A 17,545-nucleotide genomic window follows, 5' to 3' on the forward strand; every position below is an offset into this window, starting at 1 on the left:
TACTTAAGACAGCTGAGTCTTAGTTTACTTAGATCTAAGGAATTCCAAAAGTCTGATCAGAAAAAGGGAAAGCAGAAAGACCTGCTAACAAGCAGAGTACCTCCACATCCTTGGCACATTACATTATTTTAATTGTTTTCTTTGCTCATACTATGGCAAACCTGTCCCATGTCAGATTTGGGCCAACTCAACCAGAGAGACTTCTGCCTACACAGCCTTCCTTAGGGGGGTGTTATTTTCTAGATGATCTCGAAATGGATACCCTGTCATTTTGTCCATACATGTTTGCAAACACTGCAACTTAAAGATGTCTTCTTGGGGGACACATTGTGCTTTGGAAATCTTCTTAAATGTGAGGATTGTAACGGTGAATATTATGATGAGCATTTGACATTTGATAGGAAGTGTAGATCTTTGAGAAGATTCACTGCTGCCCTCATTCATTCCCCTTTTCTTTCTGTTGACCTGTTTTTATTGATGTACGTGTTGGGGTAGCTCCTTGGTCTCATTACATACTTCCCTTCTCACCTTTCTTGACACCCATCCCCTTGACCCCCCCCCCCCGTCTACCTACCCCCTGAAGAAGAGGGATTTGTATCTGCTGTGGTTGACCTGGAGAAGTTGGGGATGTACCAGCTGGTGGTCCACTGAGGCTCTGGTGGCAAGATTTTTCCTCTAGTCTTTGTGGGGACAAGAAAAACCTGAAGGTGGCATCAACAGGTACAGCCTTTATGCCATTGATGCCTTTGGTGGGAGTGTGTCAGCCAAAGCCCAGGGGGGGAGGGTAAAACTGCGGAAGTATGGACTTATTGACTACGTTCAAGCAGGGTATCCCAAAAGTGGGGACTTTAGCAGTGAATGTATTTGAACATCTTCATTTATGGTACATTCTGATGTAACACTACTTTCATGGTATTTGTGATGTTCTTCGTGTTTCACTGTACCAGTCATCACACTTAGGATGTTCATAGTGTTTTACTGTTGCAGTCATTACACTTGGGTTATCCTGCTGGCAGGCTACCCGCAGTCGGCCTGAATTCCAAAGTCCTGGTCCGGCGTCGGTTGCTGTCGCCTCTTCCCTGACGTCAGTGCGCCAGGGGTATATAAGATGCTGCCGACGCCATTTTCTTCAGTCTTTCTTGCCGCGCGGTGCCCGAAGCAAAAGCAGTTCGCAAGTGCCGGTCGGCCGACTCCTGAGATTTTCCCCATTGGGGAAACTTTTTCTTGCTCCAGACCGATGTCAGTAAAAGTTAACAATTGTATTTCTTGTGGGAAGCAAATACCTCATAAGGATTTTCATTCTTACTGTATTCCTTGCCTAGGCCCTGACCATGACATTGCTAGTTGTCGGTTTTGTGCTAGATTTAACCAACGCACTATTAAGCGCTGGTTCGATTTTGCTTTACATTACTTTGGCCGAAGGTTTAACTATATTATGCCGTCGGAACAACTGATGACCGGAGTTCATAAAAAGCACAAGGAAAAAGAAAAGGACAGGCATTCAAGGTCCAAAACCGATGACGAAACCTCTTCTAGGCCGTTCGCAGGTTCTCAGTGAGGTGCTTTCGCAGCCCCTGACACCCACTACCTCAGAGCCACAGGCCGCCTCCGACTCCCACGTGGAGACAACTAGGCCTCTGGAAACTCAAGGTATTGGGCCTACGGAAACTATTCCCTTAGATGGGTCCGGAGCCACTGAGCAGGCATCGGCTTCTGAGGGTGTTTTCAGACCTACACAGCTTACTATCAAGACCACTTCAGCAGCCAAGGCAAAGTCTAAAACACCTTTAAAGACAAAGAAACAAGTACAGCATTCTCCTGGACAGTCATCCATGCCTAAGAAACAGATGCTTAAAATGGCCGAGGACCTAATTACTTTGATCAGGGGTTCGGTTCCCATCCCCCTCCTGATAAAATGCCTAGGCAAGGTATTAACTTTGATTCCTGTGACCAGGTTTCCATTTCATCTGGTTCCTTTTCAGAACAGGGATATTCTCTTCCTCCCTATGAGAACTCTGATGCTGAAAAATCTATCCCTTCAGTCTCTCCTCCTGAGGACTACTCTTTTGGGGAAACCCTGCACACCATGAGGGAGCATTACCACTGGGAGAGCCAAGATTATTCAGAATCCAAGAAAAGGCTCAGAGACTGTCTTTTATTGCCTCAACACAGACCTCTTGCTATTCCTCCTGTGCTAGACATTGTAGATGATGTATTTTCTGAGTCCAGTCTGTCTCCTGATTCTTTACCCCCTGCACCAGTTAAGCCAGATAGGTACTACAGGGTTCCAGATTCACAAATTTCTTTATCAAAACCCTGCTGCTGACCCAGAAACTATATCTCAGGGTCCCAAAGGGGTCAAGGCTTCCACTGCAAAAATTCCTGTTCCCTCCGATAAGGGATTCTAGAGCACTGGACACATGGGGGGGGGGGGGTTTACACCTCTGCTACTTTAGCTGTAAACTGCCAGTTTCACATGCTTAAATATCAGCAATACCTAATGTTTCTGCTAAAACAGAAAATGCTGACAAACTCTGAATGTCCCGAAAACAAGGAAATGCAGGATTTATTGCATGCAGCTGAACAAGTGGGAAAGCATACTTTGCAATGTGGTTTTGATTCACTAGAGGCTTCTTGCAGGGCCGCAGTTACAGGCTCTGCAATTCGAAGGCATGCTTGGTTAAAGGAACAGAGTCTGCCTGATCATGTTAAAGCAAAATTATTGGATGCTCCATTACAGCATGGTACTTTGTTTGGTGTTAAGGCAGAAGAGGTGTTAAAGAAAATGGAGGATAAAGCGAAATCAATGCAGACAGTAAAGGATTTCTTACAGGTTCAGCCACCCAGATTTAGCAGGAACTGGCCTTCTAAACATTTGTCCTTTCCAGTGTCAGACAGGCCACAAAGAGGCAGATACAGACACCCTAGAGGCAGATCTCAGCCCCAAGGCTCATACAGGCCTAAATAATGGGGTGCTTCAGCCTCCAAAGGCGGAGAAGACAAATCACAGCCATATAGGAAACAGTCCCAATGACTTCCCACTACCAATGCCAAGCACTTACCTTTTGGCAGCGCACCCTTAGGGGGAAAACTAGCACTTTTCTCAGAAAATTGGCACATGATCACCCAGGACAAATGGGTACTGAATATTGTTTCTCAGGGCTACAGGTTCCACTTTCACACACTCTCAAGGGCAAAAGGTATGCCAGACCTGCCACACAATCAATGGGCAGAGGCACAAAAGCAAATTTCATCTCTCATTGACATGAGGGCTATTCAAAGAGTACCACAGCAAGAGCAGGGGCAAGGATTTTACTCGAGACTTTTCTTGGTACCCAGACAGGACAAAGCCTGGAGACCAGTACTGGAGCTGTCTACTCTAAATACTTTTCTGGACGTTGCAAAATTCAAAATGTTGACACTGCAGCAACTTCTACCCATGTTGGGCAAGAAGGCTTGGCTCATAGCTTTGGACCTCAAAGAGGCATACCTGCATGTCCCAATCAGACAATCTTGCAGAAGATACCTCAGATTCATAGCTGGCTCAATGCACTACCAATTCTCTGCACTGCCCTTTGGCTTATCTACTGCGCCCAGGGTCTTCACAAAATGCCTGGCACCAGTAATTGCATTTTGCAGACAAAAAGGAATTCAAATATATCCCTACTTGGACGATTGCCTTATTCAAGCAGAGAGCAAGGACATTCTACTAAAGCATCTGGCGTTTGTAAAAAGATTACTAATTTGCCTAGGGTACATAGTAAAAAAGAAATCAAATCTAGTGCCCTCTCAAGAGATAATATTCCTGGGTGCAAGCTTAAATACAACTGCCCAGATGGCTTATCTCATGCCAGACAAAGGCAACTGACTCATTACTTCCAAATGATGGCAACAAAAACCCAGTTACCTGCAAGAAAAATTCTGCAGGCTTTGGGCTTCATGGCATCCTGCTAATTCCATATGCAAGACTGCATATGAGGAAGCTACAATGGTATCTAAAAAGTGTTTGGGCTCAACATGGCCATAGTCTGGAAACAATAATTACTCATTCCCTGCCTGCAACAAGAGTTTCGATGGTGAGCACTGGCCTGTCACCACAACAAGGGACAGCCATTCACTTTACCCACAGCCAGGCAGACACTAACAGATGCATCGGATTATGCCTGGGGGGCACACATGGCGGGAAAATGTATTCAGGGCACGTGGCCTGCAAGCCAAATGCATCTTCATGTCAATCAAAAAGAGATGCTAGCTGTACAGAATGCCCTGATAGCCTTCAAGGATCTACTCCATCCAGGGCAACTATTGCTAAAGATGGACAATACTACAGTCATGTGGTACATAAGCAAGGGGGCACACATTCCTACCCCCTCTGCAGGCAAGCCATGACTTTGTGGAACACAGCATTGACCTATCAAGTGCATCTGCAGGCACAATTCCTGGCAGGAAAGACAAATACTCTGGCAGACGAACTAAGCAGAAAACCTCATGGACCCTAGTGAGTGGAAACTAGATCCACAAGTCTTCAGCATGATAAGGAAATGGGGATGCCCAGATATTGATATATTTGCCTCCCCCCACAACTGCCAACTACAGAGATTCTGCACAAGGACTTATCACACACAAGCATGGAAGGTGGATGCTCTATCATTCAGCTGTAAAACCCTGACAGTTTATGCCTTTCCTCCACTGCCTCTCCTTCCCAAGGTACTCCTAAAGGTCAGAAAAAAGAAGCCAAAAATGATTCTGATTGCCCCAGACTGGCCACGCCAGCACTGGTACCCAATCCTAAAGAGCTTGTCTCAAGGGCCCAGCCTGTACTTTACCTCAAATTCCTCATCTTCTGACCCAACAAAACAGTCAGATCCTGCACAGCCAACTCAGAACCTTAAATCTGGCTGCATGGAGAATAATATAACCACTCAGAATACACCTCTCTCTAAAGTAGTTATGGATGTCATTTTGGAAGCCAGGAGGCCCAGCACCAGAAAATCTTATGCAGAAAAATGGAAGAGATTCTGTGCTTGGAATCAGGCACAATTAATTGAACCGCTTGTTCCAAATATTCTTCAGATTTTACAATACCTAACTGAGATGCTGGACAAAGGCCTATCCTTCTCGTCAATATCCATGCGTCTGCCATTTTAGCTCATTACAATAAGGAACCTCCTATTTTTTCACATCCACTGCTAAGGCAGTACCTCAGAGGGGCCAAAAACATAAGACCCCCAAGGAGGGCACCGATACCTACATGGGACCTCAATTTTGTCTTGGAAAAGCTCACACTGCCTCCTTTTGAGCCAGCCAATACAGCTACGATAAAATTCTTATCATGGAAAACAGCTCTGCTCCTAGCAGTAATCTCAGCAAGAAGAGTCTCAGAGTTACAGGCATTAATGGCAGTGGAACCTTTTATCATTTTCCATCCGGACAGGGTTTCTCTAAGGACAAACCTAACATTTATGCCAAAGGTAGTATCCAGTGTGGCTCTTAACCAAACCATTCATTTGCCTACTTTTTATCCAAATCCCCAGAATAAAGGGGAGAGACTCCTGCATTCTTTGGGCATATGCAGGCAGCTACACTTCTACTTGGACAAAACTAAAGCTTTCAGAAAGACTGAGCAACTTTTAGTGGCATATGCTGCAGGATCACAAGGAAAGGCTATCTCAAAGCAGACTATTTCAAAATGGATAGCACACTGCATTCATTTCTGCTATGCACAGCATGGCAAATCAGTGCCTAAGAACATTAGGCCACATTCGACCAGGGCAGCAGCCACATCAGCAGCCTTTCTCAGAGGAGTACCAACCAAGGAAATTTTGGAGGCTGCAACTTGGGAGTTCAATGCACACTTTTACCAAGCACTACCACTTACCTCTTTACTCTAAATCCAGAGCAGGCTTTCCCACTGCAGTTCTGCAGGGCCTCATAGCCACTCCTAATTCTATTTAGACCCAGCCTTCCAACCTCAGCTTTGGGATTCAACCCAAGTGTAATGACTGCAACAGTGAAACACGAACATAGTACAGTTGTGTACCTACCATAAATGTAGATGTTAGTGTGTATTTACTGTTACAGTCCAGGTTACCCACCCACCATCCCCCTTTCTTTGCTGGGACTTATCTGTACTTCTCTATTCTATACAACCTATGTGGTGCATTTGCTTGTAGATGAAGGTATCGTTTATTTTAGCGTATGCTTTTTATTAGCAATGTTTTTGGCCTACCCTTTTGGGGGCACCTGACATCTGGGGCAAGAAAAACTGAAGAAAATGGCGTCGGCTGCATCTTGTATACCCCTGGCACACTGACGTCAGGGAAGAGGTGACAGCAATTGACGCTGGACCAGGACTTTAGAATTAAGGCCAACTGCGGGTAGCCTGCCAGCAGGATAACCTAAGTGTAATAACTGCAACAGTGAATACACTCAAACATCTACATTTATGGTAGGTACACAACTGTACTTTATCTGCCTGCAGGTAGCCCTCAGTCGGCCTGAATACCAGAGACTTAGTATTTCTGCATCTGTTGCTGTCGCTTCAGTACTGATGTCAGGTCATCAGGGTGTAAAAACAGGCAGCCAACACCATTACATCATTCTTTCTTGCCAAGGAGCCCGAAGCAGAAGCAGTTTGCATGAGTGCCGGTCGGCCGCTGCCTGACTTTTCATTTCTGAATTGAATCATCCTGAAGTCTTCTAAAGCTAAGTACCCTGTTGGGGATCCTTTTTGCTTGGTCTAACCGATGTCAGAAAAAGTTAATTGTCTCGCCTGTGGAAAGCAAATACCACACCGAGATTTCCATGCTTACTGCATCACTTGTTTAGGCCCAGACCACGACGTACCTCACTGTTGGTTTTGTGCCTTGTTCAAGCGCCCGAATTGTTCATTGTCTGTCCCTTATTGTCGCTAAATACTTTGGCTCTCTATCTCCGTATTCCAAAATGGCTTCGGTAAGCCATCCATCTACCGATCTTCCGAAAAACCGTAAGGATAAAGATAGAGACCGCACAGGTCCAAAACTGCTGACGATGCTTCCGTTAAGCTAGTCGACAGTTCACCGGTACTCAGTGAGGCGCTTTTGCAGCCCCTGATGCCCAACTGTACGGATTCGCAGGCCGCTACAAAGACCCATTCGGAGTCCAGTAATGCCGCAAGACTCTGACTATGGAACCTGTGGATGTCTCTACCTTGGATGGGCCCGGAGCCGCTATGCAGGCACCAGCTTCTGAGGAAGTTCTTCGCATTACTGATAATTGACCCAAACCAACGACTTCTTTCACGTCTTCAGCTCTGACTAAAATTACCGAGTTTCTAAGGCCAAGAGTACGAGCTATGCCTAAAAAAACGACGACCCAAACTCAAGCACCTGCTTCCCTGCCACAAAATCAAATACTTAAAATGGCAGAAGACCTGATTATGTTAATTAGGGGAAGCCAGCCTTCCCCTGCTAAGAGAAAGAGACCTGTCCCAGCAGCTTTAACAGACCAAGAGTCCGACTCAGGTCTCTGATTATGAAGACATGCCTTTATCTGCTTATGAGGACTCTGATGCAGAGGAATCCATTCCCTCTGCTTACCATCCAGATGATTTTTCTTTTGGTGAAACCCTACATACCTTGAGAGCATTCCCACTGGGAATGCCAAGATTATCCTCAGTCCAAAAAGAGACTCAGAGAATTTTTAGATTTGCCACAACATAGACCTTTAGCAGTACCTCCAGTTCTGGATGTTGTGGATGATATCTTCATGGAATCCAGTCTAACTCCGGATACTTTACCTCCTGGTCCAAGGAAACCAGTCAGGTACTACAGAGTCCCTGACTCTCACAAATTTCTTTTCAAAAATCCTACTGCTGACCCAGAGGTCATTTCCCAGGGGCCTAAAGGTATTAAAGCAACTACAGCTAAGAATCCCACTCCTTCAGACAGGGATTCCCGAGCTTTAGACAGATGGGGTAAAAAAGTATACACCTCTGCAACTTTCGCCATTAGGGCATTGAATTGCCAATTTCACATGCTGAAATACCAGCAACATATTATGGAAATTATTAAGCAAAAATTAGCTACCTTTAACAGACTGTGCAGAAAATAAAGAATTACAAGAGCTTATGCATTGTGTAAGCCAAGTCAGCAAGCATACCTGGCAATGTGGCTGTGATGCCCTAGAAGCATCTTTCAGGGCAGCAGTCACTGGTTCTGTACTGAGAAGGCATGCTTGGCTTAAGGAGCAGACCTTGCCAGACCATGTCAAATCAAAATTACTAGACGCTCCTTTGAACAAGGACAATCTGTTTGGCACCAAAACAGAAAACTTTCTAAAAAAGATGGATGAAAAAGCTAAATCTATGCAGACAGTCAAAGATTTCTTGCAAGTGCAGCCTCCTAGATTCAGTAGGTACTGCCCCTCGAAACATTGGTCCTTTCCAGCCCCCCCCCCCCTTCAAGGCCATCTCAAGCTAGACCCAGGGGAAACAGAACCCCCCCCCCCAACTACAGTGTTAGGGTATGCAGAGATCTAAGCAATGGAGTGCCTCCACTTCAAAAACAGGGAGTGCTAAGCCACCCCCTTACGGAAAGAATTAACAATGACTTCTCAGTTCTTCTCCTCACCTCTGCCCAACTGCTCATGTCCCTAGGAGGAAAACTTGCCCATCATGCAGAGCGACCTCCATCACCAAAGACTGATGGGTCCTCGACATTGTATCCCAGGGGTACAAATTTTACTTCCACTCACTGCCAATCCAAAAGGGTTCCCAGATCTTCCTCCAAACCAGTGGGCAGAAAGACAAAGCCAAGTTCAATCCCTGTTCTCCATAAGGGCAATTCAACCTGTTCCTGCAGAACAAATAGGTCAGGGGTTTTATTCAAGACTTTTTCTGGTACCCAGAAAAGAGGACACTTCGCACCCAGTCCTAGATCTTTCCATTCTAACCACCTTCCTGTTGGTACCAAAATTCAAAATGCTCATCCTTCAGCAGCTTCTTCCTATGCTATCCAAAGATGCTTGGTTAGCCACCCTAGACCTAAAAGAAGCCTATCTGCACATCCCTGTCAGGGACTCATGCAGAAAATACCTGTTTCAGGGCAGGATCTATGCATCATCAGTTCTCTCCACTTCCCTTTGGCTAATCCACTGCTCCCAGAGACTTCACAAAATCCCTGGCTCCAGCTGTTGCCTACTGTAGACAGAGAAAAATTCAAATTTACTCATACTTGGACGATTTCAGGCAGACAGGAAAAGCTTTTGCAGCACCTGACATTGGTAAAGAGCCTTCTAACCTCCCTTGGGTACACTATCAACGAAAAAAATCAAAACTAGTCCCCAGTCAAAAGATTGTATTCTTGGGAGCAAGCTTAGACACAGCATCCCAGATGGCATTCCTTACTCCAGAAAAACAAGCCTACCCTGACAGGCTACTTCTCTCAAATGGCCACCAGAACCCAGTTATCTGCAAGGAAAATCCTACAGGCCCTAGGGTTTATGGCCTCTTGCATTCTACTAATTCTATGCCAGACTGCATATGAGGAAACTTCAGTGGTACTTAGTCTTTGATGCCAACATTCTCAGGATCTGGAAACAGTTTCTTTGGTGGGCAGCAGCATGCAACCACAACAAGGGACTTCCCTTTACACAACCCCATGCCGCCCAGACCCTAACCACAGATGCATCAGACTGTGCCTGGGGGGGCACATCTGGACGACAAGTTCATTCAGGGCCACTGGAACCCAAGTCAAATTCATCTACTCATCAATCAAAAAGAGATGCTAGCTGTTCAGCACGCTCTGACAGCTTTCGCATCCCTACTCTCACCAGGACCTGTGCTGATAAAAACAGCACTGCAGTTATGTGGTACATCAACAAGCAGGGGGGGGGGGCACTCTTATCCACTCTGCAGGCTAGCCATGGCCCTGTGGAACATGGAAGATGAAGATTTTCAAATAGAATGTAATATATTGGAGGAGATGTTTTGTGCAAGAGGCTATCCAACAGGGTTTGTAAGAAATATCAGAGAGGAGGTAGAGAAAAACAGAATATCAAAATTTAAACCTATAAAAGGAATTTTGTTGGATAAGATAAGTAGTATTAAAAATACTAATAATAATAAAACTTATGGTTCTGACAAACATTACGAGTCCACTCTAATTCTACAGTATAATACTTTTAATTCTAAGGTAAAAATATTATTCCAGAAGGAATGGGATAAATTTTCATCTTTTTCAGATATAGAGAACATTAATAATTTTGCCCCTAAAATAGTATACAAGAATGCATGGAGTATAAAAAAAGATTTTGGAGAATAATAATGTAGAGAATATTGATATGTACAATAACATTACAACAGTAGGGGATAGTAAGAATGGAACGTATAAATGTGGACGTTGTAAGCAATGTGAATATATTACAAACAAAAGTAACTTATATGTTAATAGTAGAGACATAACAATAAACAGTAAGGGATACTATAATTGTGAAAAAAAAGGGGTGATATACATAGCTACATGTGAGAAATGCAGCTCATTTTATATAGGCAAAACAGAAAGCGTGCTGAAGAGAAGAATCTATGAGCACACATGAAATATCCAAATCTAAGGAAACTAATGAGTTGTATAAACATACAAAATTATGTGATGGCTCAAGATTCTTATTTTTTGTAATAGAACAAGTCAAAAGGGAAATGAGGGGCGGTTTATGGGAGGAATGGCTGGAATATAGAGAGCTTTGGTGGCAAATTATGTTGGAAGCCACCAAAGCACCAGGATTGAATGAACATATATCATTGTCCCCTGTTATAAAATTGAGAGCAGCTAAAATATAATCCAAATATGTTACTATTGTCATTTGGACAACAGATGGCGCTACGTTTTTCTTTTTTAACAATATAAATGAAAAGTGAAATGAACACATTATGAAATAGAATGAAACACATACTCATTTCAAATATTTATTTGATTTTTTACTTATGTATGACAAGTGTATTGTAAGGAATTTTTTACATTTTGATGATTTTATTAAAGTTTTAATAGGTTTTAAAATAGATTTTAGAGCAGGTTACGTATAGTTTGTATTGTATTTTTAATATTCATGAGCCACACGGTTTTCATTGGTAGAACCAGGATGCAAATTTGATTATAGGTTGAATTTAAATTGATTATAATATATAAGTATCAATTAAGCACAATTAATTTTATCTGATGAAGTCCTATTGTATTCGTGGACGAAAATGCATGGTTACAGAAGAGCGTTCATGAGATTTGCATTCTCTGTGGAATTTAATGTGCTGCTATTTTTTGTGGATTTACATTAAAAACTTCGTAATTTGCTGGCGTGTGCTCCTTTTCCATCTTTGTTGGATTTTTTGTGGTTACTTGGTCTTTGATGCCAACATTCTCAGGATCTGGAAACAGTTTCTTTGGTGGGCAGCAGCATGCAACCACAACAAGGGACTTCCCTTTACACAACCCCACACCGCCCAGACCCTAACCACACAGACGCATCAGACTGTGCCTGGGGGGGGGGGGGCACATCTGGACGACAAGTTCATTCAGGGCCACTGGAACCCAAGTCAAATTCATCTACTCATCAACCAAAAAGAGATGCTAGCTGTTCAGTACGCTCTGACAGCTTTCGAATCCCTACTGTCACCAGGACCTGTGCTGATAAAAACAGCACTGCAGTTATGTGGTACATCAACAAGCGGGGGGGGGGGCACTCTTATCCACTCTGCAGGTTAGCCATGGCCATGTGGAACATGGCCTTGGACATGCAGATTCATCTGCAAGCTCAATTCCTGCCAGGCAAACAAAACTCTCTGGCAGACGACTTAAGCAGAAATCTACTGGACCCACACGAGTGGCAATTAGACCCCAGCACCTTCAGCATCCTGACCTTGAAGTGGGGGACCCCAGAGGTGGACTTTTTCGCCTCCCCCTACAATCACCAGCTCAGCAAATTCTGCACCAAGACACCTCACAGCAGGGCCTGGAAAGTGGATGGCCCTGTCCTTCCACTGGGTAAACCTCTCAGTCTGTGCATTTCCCCCTCTGCCTCTTCTCACAAAAATGTTACTCAAGGTAAGACAGGAAAAACCAAGGACAATTCTGATTGCTCCAAACTGGCCACACCAGCACTGGTACCCACTACTGAGCAACCTGTCACCGATGCCACCCTGGCACCTACCCCAGATCCCAACCCTCCTCACCCAGCAGGAGGGACAGATCCTGCATCCGCATCTGCAAATCCTGAATCCTACAAGCCTGGCTTATTCCTTGAATTCTCAAGTGTCCAGTCTAAGCAAGCAGGTGCTGGACATCATTCTTGAAGCCAGAAGAACCCAGTACAAGGAAATCTTATGCTGATAAGTGGAAAAGGTACTGCTCCTAGATTCAGTCTAAAGGAGAGGACACAGCACTACCCTCCTTACCTCTAATCCTGGATTACCTATCAGATTTACTACACAGAGGCCTATCCTTCTCCATTAAGATCCATGCATCTGCCATCTTGGCTCATTACAACACTTAGCCACCTCTCTTCTCTCACCCTCTCATCAAGCAGTTCTTGAGAGGGGCAAACAATCTAGCCACCAAGGAGAGCACCCACACTTGCTTGGGATCTTAACTTTGTACTGGAAAAGCTCATGCTACCCCCCTTTGAGCCTGCATAGTTAAAATTCCTCTCTTGGAAAATAGCCTTGCTTCTGGCCATCACTTCAGCTAGAAGAGTGTCTGAGCTACAAGCACTTATGGCTGTGGAACCCTTCATTATTTTTCATGCTGACAGGTTCTCCCTCAGGACTAACCCTTCATTTATGCCAAAAGTGGTGTCCAGTGTGGCTCTCACCCAATCTATCGATCTGCCAACCTTCTTCCCTAATCCTCAAAATAAAGGGGAAAGGATCCTGCACTCCTTGGACGTGCACAGGCAGCTCAGATTCTGCCTGGATAGGACTAAAGCCTTCAGGAAATCTGACCAGTTAGTATTGCTCCAGGGGCAGAGGGCAAGGCCATTTCAAAACTATTTCCAAATGGATAGCACACAGGGGGTCAGAATGCATTCCACCAGGGCTGCTACTACCTCTACAGCATTCCTCAGGGGACTCCCTACCAGGGACATTCTGGAAACTGCTACCTGGAGTTCATTGTACACCTTCACCAAGCATTACCACCTACCTAACCTTTCCAAATCCAGGGTGGGTTTTGCAACAGCAGTCCTGCAGGGCATACTAGCCAGGCCCAGCCCTTCTTGACTGCCTCCACCCTTTCTTCAGCTTTGGGACTCTACCCAAGTGTGATGACTGCAGCAGTGAACCACGAAGAACATAGTACAGTTGTGTACATTTACCGTAAATCTAGATGTTCAAGTGTATTCAGTGTTGCAGTCCTGGTTTCCCACTCTCCAGCCCCCTTGTTTCTCTATCTCTCTCCTCTCTATGCCTATTACTCACCCCTTACTGGGTTATTGGTATTTACTTTTTACTGGTGGTGCTTTCCCACCATAACTTTGCTCCCTATTTGGGAGGCTCCTGACATTTGGGTAATGCCGTCTGCTGCCTGTTTTTATACCTCTGATGACCTGACATCAGTACTGAAGTGACAGCAACCAACGCAGAAATACTAAGTCTCTGGTATTCGGGCCGACTGAGGGCTACCTGCAGGCAAGATAACCCAAGTGTGATGACTGGAACAGTGAATGCACTCGAGCATCTACTGTTATGGTAAGTGTACACAACTGTACTTTTTTTAACCTAGTTCACTGTATGACAGCAACTTGAAACTTAGCCTGTTGGTTTGAAACAGTTTTCTAAACTGCACGTGCAGTTAAAATACTTTTTTTTCCCTGTAATTATGCACTTTGGCTATCTTCTGCTCTCAAAATTTTTGGATGTGGTTTGAGCCTTTCTGTTCTGTATTAGAAGAAAAGAACACATTTGTATGAATATTAAGTAGCTTATTTACAGGTGTGTAATAAGGAAGTGCATAAGAAGCATCTGCTGTAGGAGCTGGTCCCTGTACTGCTCTGAGTATATCCAAGAGTAGGAGCTGGTTTGTATACAACTGACATTCTCCATGCATTTCTAAAGACATGTTGGATGCACTGTTACCAACTAGAAGTTTCTCTCTTGTTCACCTAATGCAAAAAACAAAGCTGGCTAAAATTTTGTTTACACTTATTTTTTCATTTAATTTTTTGCTTTTCTTTTTTGAAGATGGCACAGAGAAAAATACGTGAGATCCTCACACAAGTCAAACAGCAGCAACAGAAGGGACAGAGCAGCCAACCACAGAGCCGAAGGAAATGAGGACACCTGGAGTGCCCCTCTCAAAAATAAATAAATAAATAAAATAAAAAAGTAAAAAAAAGTGTGAAAGTACACAGACCTGGTGCCTGGCCTAAGAGTGACTGTGAATCTGATTACTATAGTGTGCAATTTTGTTTCACAAGGATTGACGTTCATCTTTTGTTTTTCTCCTTTTCACAAAAAAGGCTCCAGATAGTTGAAACCAAACTAACAAAAAATTGTTTGGTGATGCCTCGCCCTGCTTTGGGAGTTGAAGTAATGTATTCAGGAAAGTTATTTCTGAAGGTCTGGTTACATCAGCTGTTTAGGCAAAGTAATTTCTATAAACATGATGGTGAGTTTTGTGTGCCTTTTTAGGTAGATTGTGCATTTGCTATTTGGGAATGTCTCTAAGATGTCTGAACAAGGATATTTGGACCCAGCTTAAAGAATGCTATTTGTCTCTTCTAGAAAAGCAGTACAGTAAGTGCATTCTTTATGGGTGTTGGTCTTGCTAGTTCAGTAAATGTGTCCAGTTTCTATGTGCAGCAAAGATACGTGGAAAAATGCTGGACGTTTTTGAAATAATTTTAGCTGTTAACATTTTGACAAAGTGGACTAGCTACAGAGTATTTGTGAAGTTCCTGAAAATTCTGCCTGCTTGAAACTTATTTGTTGTTTACCCAAACCTAATGAAAGTTCATGACACTACTCAGGGCTAAACTGATGTAACAAGGACTTTGGATTGCTTTTCTGATTCAGACCTCTGGGTAAGCACACTGAAGCTGGCCTGTTCCATGCACTGTGCCCTGTGCTTGATCTTCCACCTCAAGCGTTGTTTCACACGTCTTTTGTTGGCTGAGAAAAACAAAATGCCACTGGATAACAACTGACACTTGTACAGTTTTCTCATTTACCTGCCAGTTTTTGGCAGTGGCAGGGTGAGCAGTGATGTGGGTTTGTATGTGTTGCAGTAGCATGTTACTGGCTGCCCACCCACATATTAATACACGGTAATACTGTAGTATGACATAACAGACGAGTACCAGCAACCTCTGGGTATCAGTCACAGTCACTCTTAAGAGCCTTTTCTGATTTTTGTTTGTATAGGTGTAAATTAATTGTGTATATGAGGAGAGCAGTGGCCCCCACTTCCAGTGGCACTGCTTTCATTGCTGTACAGAGATCTTTTCACAAGACCATGACAGTGTTGTGATTCTGCAATTGACCAAGTAATAGTTATTCTGACAAGTAAAGACTGGAAGTAGGGGTCATAAGACTCTCTCTCCTGCATTAAAAGTAAAAGTCAGGCACAGCTTTGTGTATTTTACAAATGCTACCTCAGAAGTGAGTAGTTACCTCAACATTTCTTCCTTATTGAATTTTTTTTTTTTTTTTTTTGCTTGCTGGAATTTTATATAAAAGCTGATAGTCATGAATATTTTATTTTTTTAATTAAAGAAAAAAAAAGAAGTTAAATTTTGATGAGTTCAGATGAGCCGGGAGCAGTGTACAGGAAGCCTCTGAAGGCAAAGTGTCTCTTCACAACTGGCTTCTGGCTAGCAAGAATTGTTGAAAATGTATATCATAATGGAAAAATTGGATTGCTAATGGCACAGTTTTTGTACCGAGTAAGCCGCCAAAGTCAACCTACAAATCATCTCAAAATCTTACCTTAAAGCTACACAGCACAACATTCAAAATCTGCAAGTCAGCAGAGTTTCCACGTTTTAGAAGAGTAGCTCTTGTGTTCTGTGGCTAAAATGCTTCTGTCTGTGAAGTTCTTCCATAAGAAGTAGCTTTGTCACATTCTTTAAAGTTTGTATTTTATAAACATTAGCAATTTAATATTTTTCCATTTTGGTGACATATCTGTTGCTTCAGTTCTGCTTCTGAGGCATTATGAGCACTGCATTGGGAGCAAAAAAAAAATTAGTACAAAAAGTAGATGTGAACACAGCTTAAATTTAAATGGTAACTGAACCACATCTCACCACTGTTCTTCACATCTGAGTGGACAAACTGCCTCAGCAGATTGTGGTCTCCTTTTGTTGCAGCTGTAGAATCCATCTTGGAAATGTGCTTCCATTTTGTTTTTAAAGAAATAGTAACCTTTTTTGCACTGAAAAGCCCCATAGCTGAATCAGAACATTTTTGCTTGCTCACTGCCACCAGCACTCTTCTTCATGTATGACTTAGATTTAGGTTGATGCCACATTCAGCACAAAAGAAATGGACTTGCTAAGCAGTTTGCTACACAATTGTGATGAAACAATAAGAATTACTACAAAGTGTAGCAGAATATTAATTCTGCATTTTAAAAAAGTTTGCTATTGCAGCAGACCGATGTTGTAGCCACACTGTTTACACTATTTTTATAATGTTTTCATTAATAGATTTTGGCCAGGTAAAATGACGCTTTGGTCCAGGGTCCATGAATGAAATAGCTGCTTTGTTGCTGTTGGTCATTCTAAAATTTTCAGCCATGATGCATATTCCTTAATGTTAGATTGCCAAGTTGTGTGGCATACACTAGAACTTGACGTCACATTTCATAAATAACTTTTTTCTTAGATCATTGGAGAAAGGGTTCATGGTGCCATTCAAATTGATGAACAGAATGGGCAGGGGTGTTCAGCAGCACATGGCTTAACATTCAGATCATTTACATGAAAGAAAAGTGTTTCTGTCTCTTTAAAATTCTCGGCTTCATTATGTGTATACAGCGATACAGACCAACCTATTCAGACTTCGGCCATTTTATGTTTTCATTTTATGTTAAACAGCAAGCATTTTTGGAAGTAATATACCTGGTTGAGAGATATATTGACTTAAACCCACTATGCTGGGAATCTGGTAGTTGTGGTGTACTGTTTCATGAGGTTCCTGCCATTTACCTCTGAGTATGTTACAGGTGCAAAAATGATTAAAAAAAAATTTCAGCAGTAAGTGGCCAGTTTTTTCATGGTTGCAGTGTTTGTGCCAACTGCCACAGTCTTGTGTACTGGTACCTTTGAGGATTGGTGTGTAAGCTGTGATGCTTTTGGTTTAAGCTTGTCTCATGAAGGCTACATCAGGGATATGCAGTGCCAGTCTTGTATTATTTTTTTTTTTATCCAGTGACTGGAAGTTCTGGATGCAGCCTTATGCTCAGACTTCTAAGTCTTCCCTAACTTGCTTGTTTATACCAGGGTGCATTTAATTAGATTAACCTAACATAATTATTGTTTGGGGGAATGTACTGTAGTGGTTCCTACATTAGAAACC

At 43.1% G+C, this 17,545-nt stretch overlaps 1 protein-coding gene across 1 annotated transcript in view; it reads left to right on the top strand.

Moving 5' to 3' along the window:
* The window catches only part of IGF2BP1 (insulin like growth factor 2 mRNA binding protein 1), a gene marked incomplete in the record, with an annotated part of 2,071,998 nt that extends 2,056,312 nt beyond the window's left edge, over nucleotides 1–15,686 (top strand). Inside the window, 1 exon segment of the mRNA XM_044055393.1 lies at nucleotides 14,207–15,686. Coding sequence (XP_043911328.1) covers nucleotides 14,207–14,299 — 93 coding nt within the window.
* Nucleotides 15,687–17,545: the final 1,859 nt, after the last annotated feature.

Source organism: Protopterus annectens, chromosome 13.part0, assembly GCF_019279795.1.
Source record: "Protopterus annectens isolate FY-2018-M chromosome 13.part0, PAN1.0, whole genome shotgun sequence".
Lineage (NCBI taxonomy): Eukaryota > Metazoa > Chordata > Ceratodontiformes > Protopteridae > Protopterus > Protopterus annectens.